Genomic DNA, 13,476 nt, shown 5'->3' on the forward strand with positions numbered 1-13,476 from the left:
GAGTCTCTACTATACCCCTCTGAGGGGTTTCACTGCTTTTGGTAAGCCTTTGTTTTCACTAAATACAATGGAAACATTGAGAACAGTAAAAAAAGAATGCTAAATCTGATAAAATGGTACTATGTGAAGATTCATCTTCTCTTGGAACTAAGAGCCCTCTTTCTTTTTCCTTAAATAGGACCTAGAAGCATCCTAGATTTTTTGTTCCTGGTCATTAAGAGATATATTGTCTGCGCTGAAGAGAAAAGGGGGCAAAGCTGAGTTTCTACGCCATTTCTTTGTTCAGGATCTATCTCTTTGAGATAAAATGTGTTTTAGTTCCACTTCCCCTATTGGTCAATTACAGTTCTTAAGGGCTGCCGTGTCATTTTGGTAAGAGAATGCAACTTTGAATTACTGCAAAAATAATGACGCTAAACTGCTCTTCGTGAAAGGTACAGCTTAAATGTCTGCGGAGAGTTGAGGTTTGTGGCCAGAAAAGTATTAACAGTATTACTATAGATTGTCCGATTGGAGATACACTTAACTCTCTAATTATACTTGTTTAACGTCTATTGATGCCACAACTCTGCGTACGAAAACTCAAAGCATATTCCTCAACAACTGCCAATGCCATTTTCATAATGTTTATGAATAAAGTGTGGTGCGCTATTTATTCTTTTATTTTATCATTTTGTATTTGTTGGTGTCAAAATGAAGAAACTACAGTAAATACAGCCGTTGTTGGGACTATAAAAGTAAACAATTTAATGTGTGCAAACACACAAATCCCAGCCCTTAGTGCACTGCATCTGAATCCTCTAAGAACTGTGGCAGGACTATGATCTAAACAGTGCAGGATTTACCGAAGATGTCTGAGAAGTGTTGTGACGAGCCGCTGTGGAACCACAAGAGCAGATATATAGTTTCAGATGGGTGAACAACACTAAATTAAAGACCAAACTGAATGTGGGATCAGATGGCAAACCCCATCAAACCTTATAAACCCAGTTGATAAATATGGGTACCTAATGTTTGTGCCCAGTGTGTTTGTTGAATTTAAGAGCTTGGCATATATAGTAATTAATCTGGTGGAGGAGTGCATATTCACAGTGTATCTATGTTCTTTGTGCAGATGTATTCCTGGTTTAACCCAGAGACGTTGCCATTTCAGGTTGTGCATCTGAGCGGAGGGTTGGTATCGACAGCAGAGTAAAGGAAGGGGTCATGGATTAAAGACACAGGGGCGAAGCTTCCCCACCAAACCACAAACACACCCCACAGCTGGTGTGGACCAAGCCAAGTGTGTGGGACCAAGGCAGGATAAACGAGAATTGTTCTTAGCTCGCCGCACACACAGTGGATGAGAAAGCCACCGGTGACACGGGGTCAAGGGGCATGTGGCAGGAGAAACTGCCGGGCCCAGGAGGTACTGAACACTGTTGGCCCACTTCTTAAACACCGTGCGTGCTGTGAGGCAAAACATCAAAATGAGTCACTCTAGTGAAAGACACGACTCAATAGAATTAAAAATGTGTTGGCTGTCGCAGAATTTGACACAGTCGAGAAACTCGGATACCGGCAGGATCATCTGAGACATTTGAACCAACATTTTTAAGCAGAGAATGCAGATTGTATTTATGAATTTGTGAATGCAAGTTACAGAGAACATCAAAAGCTGGTGGTCTGCGTGCGAACCTTCCTTGACTTGAATTATTAAATCTGTCGATGTCGCACATGCCAGCCACCCCGCGATTATAGTGTAAATTGACAAACTTTTTCAAAACTACAACGGAAGCCACAGAAAGCTGGTTGATACTTCAAGAATGAGCTTTGATACATCTCTGAGGAATACACTGTGCCTCAATAATGTGGTGACTGTCAGGAAGCAAGACAGAAAGAAAAAAAATATGCTAACTGGTTAAATCTATTTAAGATCCCAATGAGCTTTTTTCCTATTTTAAGATAAAAACCATCCTTGATAATGAGGAAAAACGGAGTTTGTGTGTATTTTTAAGATGGATAATTTAGAAATGGATATTGTTTTTTTCTTCCTTCTGCACCCCTGAATTAAGAACTTCAAGAGGAACGCTGACATTTATTTTCATAGACCCCTGTCTGTTTATCTTTAAAAAAAAAAAAAAAAGAAGAAGAAAACACCACCCACCCATAACACATGCATAACACAACACACAGACACACACAGCTATAGCAATGCATGAATTTTCTTCGGAAGCAAAGCAAGGAGACGCGGCGCCCGATCTGTCGCCTGTACACCTCTTTCTGTCTCTCTCTCTCTCCCTGGCTAGCCTTTGATGTGCTCCCGAAAATGTCATCAGGCGTCAAGGAAAAAGCTTTTTTTTCCGACCCCCCCCCCCCCCCAACCCCATCCCCAAACACACACATACACACACAAATCCACCTACCTCGCATATGAGCAAGACAATTTGCTGTCTTTCACTCATCCTCACCACTATCTTGAACCCCCGCCCAACACCACCCCACTGCTTCCCAACCCAATCCGAAACAGAATACGTACCAGTTTCTACCGCTATCTGGTAGCCGGCCTCAAGTCTCCGTGATGACCTTTCCAGCTTCTCTGTGTTGTCCAACAGATGCGCTCTCTGCAACAAATAGAGGAAAAAAAAATAAAGCCGGAGAAACAAACACGGAAAAAAAATTGATTGAGAGGGCTGGGAACCATTTCAAAGAAACACATCAACACTGTCACCTAAACAGACAGACCACATCCACGGCGACAGCATAATACAGCCAGGTTGGCAATAACCTTCATGGATGACAATGTGTTATACGCTGATGGAATATCAAGCATATGCATGTTGAGGTTGACAATATAAGAGGTGCTGCTGCCTTATCTTGGACATGAAAACAAGAACAAGTTTGTTTGTTGTCCTCATGTATTGTTTCATCGAAACAGCCTTCTGCTGCACACAGGGAAAAGTTAAGGCCAGGTGCAAATCAAGATAAAAATCACTCATTCACTTCACATCACTTTGCAGTCAAAAGAAAATCCTGTACAGGCGAAAGCTTTCAACAGGAGGTGAAATTTAAGACACAATCAACCTTTACCCCCTTAACTGTAGAAAGTAATGCAGCATATACAGTGTATGATTTCCTGAATAACAATAATAATTATGATGTCTAAGCCCTTTCAAACCAATCAATGTCATAAGTGTTTATAAAATGATCATTATAGAGGTGTAAAATGTAATATAATAAATGTAAGCCAAAACTAAACCAGTAAATTGCTTTTCTGCTTGTTGTTTATTCACATTATTGGACAAAAAAAAAACTGTAATTCATGATGTACGAGTTGTTGTGTTCCCCCCTGGCTTACTCACGGCTATCAACAATTGACAAACCTGTCCATTGAATGCGTGGAGTTCAGAGAGCATAGATGTTCAAGAAAAGATGCGTTTCATAAAATATTAAAAAGGCAATTTTATCATTTTTTTCAAAGTGGATGTTTGCGAGTATCACGGTTTTAGCTCGTGCTCTAATATCACCAGTAAACATATCAATTGATAGCAGTTCTTTAGATACCAAAAGAAGAAAAAAGATGTTTTGGTTCCTTCTATGAAGCTAAACAATTCATGTCTGAAAAGCAATGCAAGAAGAGATTTGATCTGTTGACTGATGGCCTTGAGATCCATCTTTCGCCTCTCGAATAAAGAAATCTTCCACCTTGCTTTTATTTCATTGTGTTCACGTATCCAATTACTGTATTTTATAGTACAGAAACATACAGGCAGTATCTCTGGGAAAAAAGGCACAGGAAATTTATTTAATATTTTATAAGCTTTTTAAGCACTGAATCAGTCATATGAGTTGTTCTCATACCCAAATTAAAATTAATAAAGATCCTTAAAAGCCTCAGTTTATTTAATCAGAGGAGCTTTAGTTTATTAGATGATGCTAAATGTATTCAAAGGCTTAAATTGACGCCAATGCATGTTGATCAATACCTGAATATTTGTATTGTTCAATGTAATGCAAGATTTATTATCCTGATTTCAGTAGAATATATATTGTAACCTGTACAAAGAATTTCCAGGAATATGTTGGATTTTACTGAGTTTTTTTCTCACATGTTATGAATGATTAGTTGAGGTTACTTGGCAATGTTTTCCTGTTTGGTTAAAACATAATTCTTTCCCCTGTCACCATCAGGGGACCCCGAGATTCATCTCAACTAACAGCTACCGTTAGTCAATTTGTCATTGAGTACTGGCAACTGTTTTACAGAAGAAACCAGCTGGGAATACCTACTTGAATTTTTTTCAACATTATATTTTTTCATGACACAAAAAGAGTCTCACTCACTATAATTGATCTCACATGCTTTGGGTGAGGTTACGTTAAACTGCATGGAAATGCCAATTGTGGCATTTTTCCCACGGTTTTCACAATGAGGTTGTCTCTGTTTTTAAAGTTGATGTCAGATTTTTTTTTTTTTAAAAGGACGTGACCCATGACCTGCAACTGGTGACTCTGAAATGTCAATGAGTTTAATCCTGTTATTCTGACCTCATGTTGAACATGATTGCAAAGATCTAATAAACTAAGGCTCTTATTAAAAGATTGTGGTGTACTGTAGAAAAGATCCTTCCATGAGTTAATCATGGAAGGATCTCTTTGATCATTCTTTGTTGTAAGCAATTCCTGGATATTAAACTTTACATTAGTCATTTTATTTCATGCATGTATTTTATTTCATCCCCATGTCTGCTTCAAGACGTTTAAACATTGGACTAAATTGTTACATTGGAGATTTTGTACAAACTGCCAACCCACCCCTTGGTGTATTTAAAAGGCAACCAATAGCAATTCAAGTTTTTGCCTAGACAAACATTTGAAGGCAGTCCATACCATTATGCGGTCTGTTTTATTAGACAAGGACACAGTGTAATCTCACTAATGTCTATTGTTGATAATTATTTTTATGTGACTGCCATCTACAGTATCTAAAAACAAGCATAGATTCAAATGATCCTATACAGCCCATTTTGTTCACTGTAGTGGCACACTTTGTTTAATTCCAAACTAAGATCCAGCTTTCATTAAATCCATGCTGCTTCAAGAGGGGAGGATCAAAAACGTTAAAAACATGATAGACTTAAATGTTTACTCAAATGTTGTTGGTTTTGAAAATATGTTATGTTAAGAAACCGATCAGATGTAACACATATGACACTCAAAAACAACCCGATGAATGGCAACCGCCTCTCTGACAAGGGTTTATGCCCATCAAATGAGCGAAGGGGACAGGGGGAGAAGTGAAATCTCTAGTTTTTGTCGGGCTGTCAAAACATGTACCAGCTAATCACTCAGAGGAAATGAAAAATGTGGAGGGAAAAAAAAAGGCAATGACACGCTTTTCAAAGTTTCACAATAAGAGGGATGGGAAAAGAGCAGGGTGGAGAAAACTCCCTCTGAACTCTTTCCTTTCCCTCGCTTCCTCTTTCTTCGTGCCGCTGACAGATGTCATTTAAAATTGCAGAGCTACTTTTTAATAGTTAAAGGGAGGGCAGGGGGATGATAGAGGCATCGTGGAGAATGGGTGGTAAAAATGGGCTGCTCCTAAGAGAAAAAAAGATGAGGAGGTGGTGAGAAGGATAGGATGCAAGGTGTGGTGTTTTTTTGGGTGTTAGGTGTGGTAGAGGGTTTTCAGGGAGGGGTTACATGGGTGTGGAAGTGGAGGTGGTGGCTGGCAGTGCGCACGTGGGAGAAAACGGATACCAAGCTTGGTCTATAATGAGCCTCTATGGATCAGCTGGAATGGGGGGGGGGACGTATTGACATGCAATGCTTAAGCTAATACACCTAGACCATGGCTGCAGTGCCTGTGTGTGCCTGGGAGCATGAGGCAGCCAGGGATACTGACAGAGTACCGCACTCCCTGGGTTCTTCAAAGAGCTCAAGTGATTAGTATGTTATCATTACCATTCGAAACGTGATTTTCCTATTCCCTCTCGGCAAAGGTGACACGTCTTGGGGAGACGGCCGGCAGACTCACTGCGATGGAAAGCCACTTCAAAGCTTTCTCCTCCTGAATTTCTCTCTCTCTCTCCCTCTCTCGTTCTGTCTTCTTTTAGGGCCGGGGGGAGGGGAGGGTGTGTGGGAGGGAGGGAGGGAGCTGTTGGGGGGGGGGGGGGGGGGGGGGTATTAGTGGTGGCAGTGGTGGTGTATATGTGTGTGTGTGTGTGTGTGTGATCATTAGAATAATGCGCCCCAAGTTTGACGGTGACAGAACCTGAAGGAAAGGGTGAGAGTTCAGCCGCTAAGAATCCAGTAATGGCACACTGTGATGGCCCTAATAATGAAACAATCCAGCCATGAACACAAGACGACACAGTGGAAAATAATGACAAGGAACATGTTCAATTAAATCTAAACATCCTTCACTACATAGTCACAGTTGAGACTGATACAGAGATTATGCCTACAAACTAAATCTAAACCAAGGTGAATTAACACTCCAGGAATGCAATTTTGTTCCAAAATACGAATGTCACACAACAACCAAAAAAAAGGTGCATATATAGAAATGTTCAGCTAAGGTATTATTCTGCAGTAGGCAAACAAAATGCATGACATCCGTGTCAGCATTTTTATCCAGGGGAATGCAGTGGCTTTTAGCTCCTACTGTGCCACAATGTCCCATATCAAGGCTTGACCCCTGCGGTTCTGATACATGTAACCACTGGGAAACCTTCAGAATAAGGCAAAAAATAACATCAAGCTCCAATACTGGCTCGCAATTGAGATCTGCCATTAATCAAAATCATATCTGATTGTCTCGTGGAGCCGTTTAGCAAAGGATTTAAACAAAATATATTAAAAATATTGTGCATCTGTGAGTGCATGAGTGCATCCCCCCACCACCACCACCAGTCTGCCTATGCATGTATGCCTTTTCATCTGACACCTACATTTTGAACAAAGATCTTCTCAGGATCCACGAAAATGGTGTTTTTTTGTTGTGCTTTTTTGCGTCAAGAAACACTCTTCAGTTGTAAGTTATTAACAGGGAGCCCCAGAACAATGCAGCTGTAGCTCAAAGAAATCTCTCCCCTCTTCTTTCGCTCTCCTGCCTTTTTTCAATATCAAACAGAGGCGGTTACTATCACCACTTTCCAAAGTTCAGATGATTTCCTTATTATTTCAATAAGGGTGGGGGAGAGTCAAAGTGAATAATGATGACAGCTGTGATTCAGACTGACTGTGTGATCTTCTGTGCCGTTTGTTTGGGACTTGTAAGACGAGGAATTACAAGTGTCAAACAGCTGTGAATATGGATGCTAAATATTTAAACATGTTTTTCAGCAGAAGAAAAAAGTATAGTTTTTTAAAAGCAAGGCTTAAGTGTGTATAAGCTGTGCCAGCCTTTGATTCAAATGCAGGAAGAGCAAAAGGGTAAAAGACTGCAATGGAGATGTGCAATGGCGAAGAGGGCGCAACAATCAAGCCTGATTACAAAGATCGTGCCGTTTGTAAAGGGGTAGACAGGTGAGCTAGCTCAAGAAGTCTTCTGACCCTCAGGCTAGGAGGAAATGCCCCAAAAAAGATGGGAAGAAAAGGGGGAAACACAGTACAGCTAAATAAAAGAAAAAAGCATGTTAACATGGCATCTGGGCCAGGTTGGCGCTCTAAATTATGGATAAGTGTGAATGGTGAGGTTTTGATAGAAATTGAAGCACTCCCTCGCCCTTTTGAACATGGTGTCGCTCAAAAATTTAACAACAAGTTTGGTCATGTAAGTTCTGCCAGAGACATGAATATAATGTGACCTATAGAAACTGAATTAAATTTGAGGGGAGAAAAAAACTATTTCTCCACAATATGATTTGCAAGAGTAATAAAATATGAAATATATAATGTAATGCTACAACAGGTCTTATCGTCATAATTAACCTTATGATCTGGTTTTTAGTTTGGTTAGTAATGACACTTGTTAAGCTAGCTGTATATTGGAGCTAAAAGTAACTGCTGAGGCAAATCAATATCTTAGTGTTTCTTTTCTGACAGCTTTAATAATTTAATTTAGACATCAAGATTGTTGACATTTTGTTTCAACTAATGTAGGATGCTGTTGAACACCAACATTAACACTAGAGCTGACTAAAGCCTGAGACAGTTTCAATGCATTGCATACTGTGTATGACACATTAAATGGCACATTGTAGAGTGTGAACAATAAGGTTGTTACAATGTCATGAATTGAGAACAGCAATTGTGGTGATGTAAATGCAATGGTAAATGACAATATTACAGCCACTACCCTACACACTCACATCACATATCAATGATAAGCTTAATCTAAATCAAAAAGGCAGAAAATTAAAGGAGTGTAAGTCTTACAGGCAGCCATTCCCTCTTGAAACTAAGATGTTGAACTGCGTTGGGCCCAATAACTCAAGCTACTCTAAGCCTTGCTTCATTCCACAATAATCTTCTTCAAAAAGGCATATCAGAAATAATATCTTATCTTTACCCTCTGATATTTAAGGTAAGGGAACCTGGAGAAACTGGCCTTCAGCGAGCTTCATTATCTCTGGCTTGGCCTTTAAGCTGTTCAATCAGACATGTAAAATAGTGTAAAAATGAGCTGATTTTAATTTTCTACGGGAGAGAGAAGGGGGAATGGGAATTTCAGTGAGAAAGCGTAATTTAAATTGTTAGAGCAGAGAAGCACTTACCTCCTCACGTAACTTTATCAACTGCATCATGAGAGCAAAAGCGGGAAAAGAGAAAATTGGAGAGAGTGAAGAAGAGATTAAAAAAGCAGAAACAGAGCAGGAAGAACATCAGTTATGTGGATTGGCACAGAATTAACCTTGACGATTTATCTGTTTGCATGTTTAGCATTTGGAAATCACAAGACAAACACATTAAACAAAGCTAAACACGCCGTTCGGGCTGATTTTTTTTGAACAAACAAAGATCAAGTCCTGGCACTGTCACATTAAACAAGGAGAGGGAATGGATCGCTCAACTTGCAATATCAACTAAGATTATCAAGGAAGTCACATCACAGAAGTTGATATAGCAAGAGAAAATAAAAAAAATGAGAAAAATATATCTGTGCGGTTAAAGTATGTTTAAAATATTTTGTGTCTGTCATTTTGCTGAATTCTTGGAAAAAGATGAAAAGAAGTATGCGCCCATTGGAAGTGAGGTGAAGAAATGCTGAGCCACTTCATATGTACCACTGTTTATTTGTGCTGATATGTTGTCAATATTTCATTACACATCTCAGTGAAGGTGTATGCAGTTCAGGTTATGTATGGAGAGTCATGTGAGGCTACCTTGGTATATACATGGATTGCAACTTGGTACAGCCACAGCTCATGAAAAATGAATCTTAGCATAGCTATACATTTTTGATTAAACAGAATAGGAGATTTTAAGTGAAGTAAATAAAAAATGCTATTCCTATTCCCATTCCTGGAAAATCTAACATCTCTGACAATGAATCACATATTTGAGGGAGGGCAATAGCTTGATTTGCCTTTAATTATGCCTGATCATGATTATAAAGGAGGGTTTCCGGCCCGTTCTAAAGTGGGGGCTGTAAAGAAGGAAGGAGAATGTTGGGACTATTGAGGGAGTTTCTTGATATGCAAGCCTTTTAAAGGCAATTTTTTATATATATAAATATATTCAGTATATAGACCACATTTCTTGACCAAGATTAATGTTAGCAGCCAAGATTAAGGTTATCAGGTCTAAAGGGAGGCTCAGGACCACTATTTATTTTGCTGTTTATTTTGAATTTTGTGTGTCAAGAATACTTTTCCATCATATAAAAAGTGTTCTTGTATTACAAACTTGATTTCTAACTTTAAGATTAAAAAACACTGGAAGAGGGTGCAAAAATGGCATCTTAATGTTGTTATAATTCAAAGCTCCTTCTACATATTATGACCAGAATAAATCAAGAATTACACTTGCACCTATTTTATACTGATTCCTGAAAAACAAAATAAAAAAACAATGTTATATATTTGTGTCGTCTATTTATATTACACCACTAGTAAATGCACTGAAAGAAACTTGTCATATAAACAGACCCACGATGAATCCTCACCATATAAAACACAAACAAAAATATCGAGTATTTCACACATTATAATCTTGCATTTGTCACAACATTCCTCCTTGTAATTTTAGAACCATCTCAAAAATAGTTCTTGAATCTTTTTTTTGTTTTTCACCCCAATTATAATATATATATATATATATATATATATATATGACAGTTCATTGTTGTATTGCAAATAAAAAAAAAAGAGAAATATGCCAATATCTGTAATGTGGGAAGTAAACAAGTATAACTGATGTTTTTCTAAAGAGCTCTTACCCTTGAAAATGTCGGGAGTAACAAGACGCACTTTAGAGTGGAATCGATCTTTTCTAACTTAAGTAAAACTCCCCACTAAGAATGCATTATTTAACAGGCCAAAGTTTAAAACTACACTGTGAATGAGGTTATTTAGGGCTTGAACAAACCCAGCAGATCCTGCGATCCCTCAACCCAGCTCTGCCAACAGTCAATGGATACCAAACAAAACTTGTTCTAGCTCATTTGTGCTGCCTGAGTGACTGCAAGTCCTCGTAGAAGATTTGTTAAAACTATATGAGGGCCATGTTGAGCCGTTTCTTGTTTTCTCCTGTTTAGCTTTATTTTTCTTTGGCACCCATTCTTTCGTATAGCCAACGATGCCCACGTTGTTCAAGAGACACAGAACAGTAAATACAGAATATTGTAAATCTTATAATTACTCCTGCATGAGCGCCTTTTCTTGTGTTTTTGTGATGCCAGCCAGGATTCAAAATTGCACTACTGCAATTTTTCTGTTATGATAATCAGCAACTTTTTTTTTTTTTTTTCAAACAAAAGATTTTTTTTTTATCCAATACGGAATTCGATACAAGTGGTAATCTGCTTCCTTTGTAGCCTCTAAAATCTGGTCCATGCCGGCTCAAACCAGCACAATCTCTTGTGGCCAAGCCTTCTGCTGCGACTGAAATCGAAACTATTCCGTATAGCGTTCGTGTGTGAAAAATGTGTGTGCATTTGCTTTGTGTGTGGTGTGTGCCTGTATGTGTGGCGTCGAAGTGTTGGTGCGTGTATTCCATGCAGAGGAAAAAGAAAGGGAAAAAAATGTGCAATGGCAGCCTACCACATTATTTAAAAAAAGAGTTGATAGTGCCAATTCAGACTCTGTCTGCGCACAGATAACGAATAAATGCCGAACTCTATTAAATCGTCCTTTAGCCATTATCGCAGGGCCAACACGCCATTTTCAGAACTTATGACGGTTCCCTATTTATTTAGCTATAAATCCTTGCTACGTAACCAACAGATTTGTGACTGGTAATGATCTGCTCAGCCAGGGCTATATGAAATGATCCTGACCTCTTTCAGATCGTCAGGAATTAAATTGACCGAGTTGCCCCGGCCCCCACTATCTTTCCCCTCTCCTATCACCGTCGTCTCTTTGGATAAAAAAAAGCCCTGAAGTTCCGAGTACTCCACTCACAGCAAGACCAAGACGAGTATTATCTCCACAAGTTTTAAAATGAAAATGACGTAAATACATCACCTGGGAGAAAAAGGGAAAATGTATATCATATATTTACTTTGCTTTTGCCCTCAGTATGAACTATTTTTCTGTGTTTTATACTTAATTATAATTTTTGTAAGTTTCATATTTTTATCGCTGTTTTTACCACTTAAATATGTATAGTACATATTAAGGTATTCTGTTCTGTTAGTATTTCAGCAAAACAAACAAACAAATTAATGAATAAAACAACACTGTTATAAAAAAAGAAATATGACCTTAATAAACAAATAAAATCTGTTTCAATGAAAATACATTATTACCTCTTATGGTGCATGATAAAAATAGTAAACTACATACCTTGAACTGGATATTATATTCATATTATTTTTGTTTTCATAATTTTATAAATTTGTTAGTATAAATTGAAATTATAAATCAAGCTCGATGTCACATTCACCTACCACATGTGCATGCATGGATTAAAGCAGCTAAATATTTTGTTTCTTATTTAGTAATTTAATCATATTAAACAAAACTATGCAGAATACATTTGATGATTATTGTAGAACAACAATTAATTTCTAAAACAATAACATCAAAATAACAGCCATGTCCAAATTCTATAAAATGTTTTTCCATAATATTTATTCCACCAATACTTTTTTTTAAAAAATAAATTCTGCTTTTTAATATTTTAATGAGAAAGAAATAAGATTTGAAATGAAAAGATTTGAAAATAAACTTATTTTTCAGATTTCCTTTGACAATATTTTGATAGAGCCCATCAGTGTCTCAAACGTGACATTTTTGACAGCAAATCTCCTTCAGACTTCTGCATAAAATGTCAGAGTCACTTTTGTGTCTCGCTAATTTGCCAGGAATATGGATATCAATTACACATCTTGGCTTGGGATACATATGTTTCTAAGATGTGCAGTTCATGGGTCATCATTGAAATGGTAATAGGGAAATGTTCAAAAAAAAAAACAGACAACTTTATTTAGCTTTGCTTAGCTCCGAATCATCTAAATATACTCTCATGAAGCACTGTGGGACTTAATGTGCAAATATGCATTTGAGTATTTATCTTTGTCTTTTTCTTTTCTTTTCTGAGTGTGTATGTTTGCAAATACAAAGTGTTTATTTGCATGTGAGAATGTGTGATTATGTGTGCCTTGAGACACAGTAACCCCTGCAAGTTGACAGCCAATTCTAAAGGCAATATATAATTAGTCAAAAGACGTTTGGTCATAGTTGAGAGTGGCTTGATATGAGTGGCAGCTGTGTAGGTGAGGAATAGTGTGCATCTCAAATGGTAAAACACTCTTTGCTGAATCCGTTGATGTCCCTGTGTTTTGATGCAGCTCTACATTTATTCAAACCACCCTAAGTTTAAAGGAATATGTGGCATACTTAGGGAAATTTCACATTTCAAGATTATCATTTTCTTCTTCCACATTACCACTTTCATAACTGATGTGAATCAATCTTTTCAAGAAATTGCTAACAATGAATCGAATTTGCTAATGTGTTTTTTATCTGTTTCTATTCCTCGAATTCAACAGGCTGAACCAACATTCATACAAAATGATGCTCACCATCTTTCAATACACAATAAACTGATGTGAATATGTTGAAAGATAAAGGTCAAATACAATGTAAGATTTTTGAACGAAGGCTCATATTCAATAATAAAAAATATTTAGGGGCTAAATTATAATTTGGAATGTCCTATGTTTAAAATCTGAGAACCTGTTTCCTTATTCATTTTGAGGATCTGCGTTGTGCGGGTTTGCCACCCTTGGAGTTTAATGAAAGACGTGAGAACTACATTCACATTCTGCGTGTGTGTGTGTGTGTGTGTGTGGTGTGGTGTGGTGTGGTGTGGTGTGTGTGTGTGTGT

The 13,476-nt window shown here is 37.8% G+C and overlaps 1 protein-coding gene across 4 annotated transcripts in view; it reads right to left on the reverse strand.

Annotated features, from left to right (window-relative positions):
- Positions 1-13,476, reverse strand: part of vti1a (vesicle transport through interaction with t-SNAREs 1A) — a 103,989-nt gene that overhangs the window by 69,072 nt on the left and 21,441 nt on the right. For 2 of the 4 annotated variants that reach the window (XM_035613262.2, XM_035613260.2), the window contains exons 5-6: positions 8,700-8,720; positions 2,519-2,603 (exon numbers count right to left, since the gene is read on the reverse strand). In XM_035613262.2, coding sequence (XP_035469155.1) covers positions 2,519-2,603; positions 8,700-8,720 — 106 coding nt within the window. The remainder of the gene's footprint in view (positions 1-2,518; positions 2,604-8,699; positions 8,721-13,476) is intronic. The other 2 variants (XM_035613263.2, XM_035613261.2) reach the window with 1 other exon arrangement.

This window comes from Scophthalmus maximus, chromosome 16, assembly GCF_022379125.1.
Source record: "Scophthalmus maximus strain ysfricsl-2021 chromosome 16, ASM2237912v1, whole genome shotgun sequence".
Lineage (NCBI taxonomy): Eukaryota > Metazoa > Chordata > Actinopteri > Pleuronectiformes > Scophthalmidae > Scophthalmus > Scophthalmus maximus.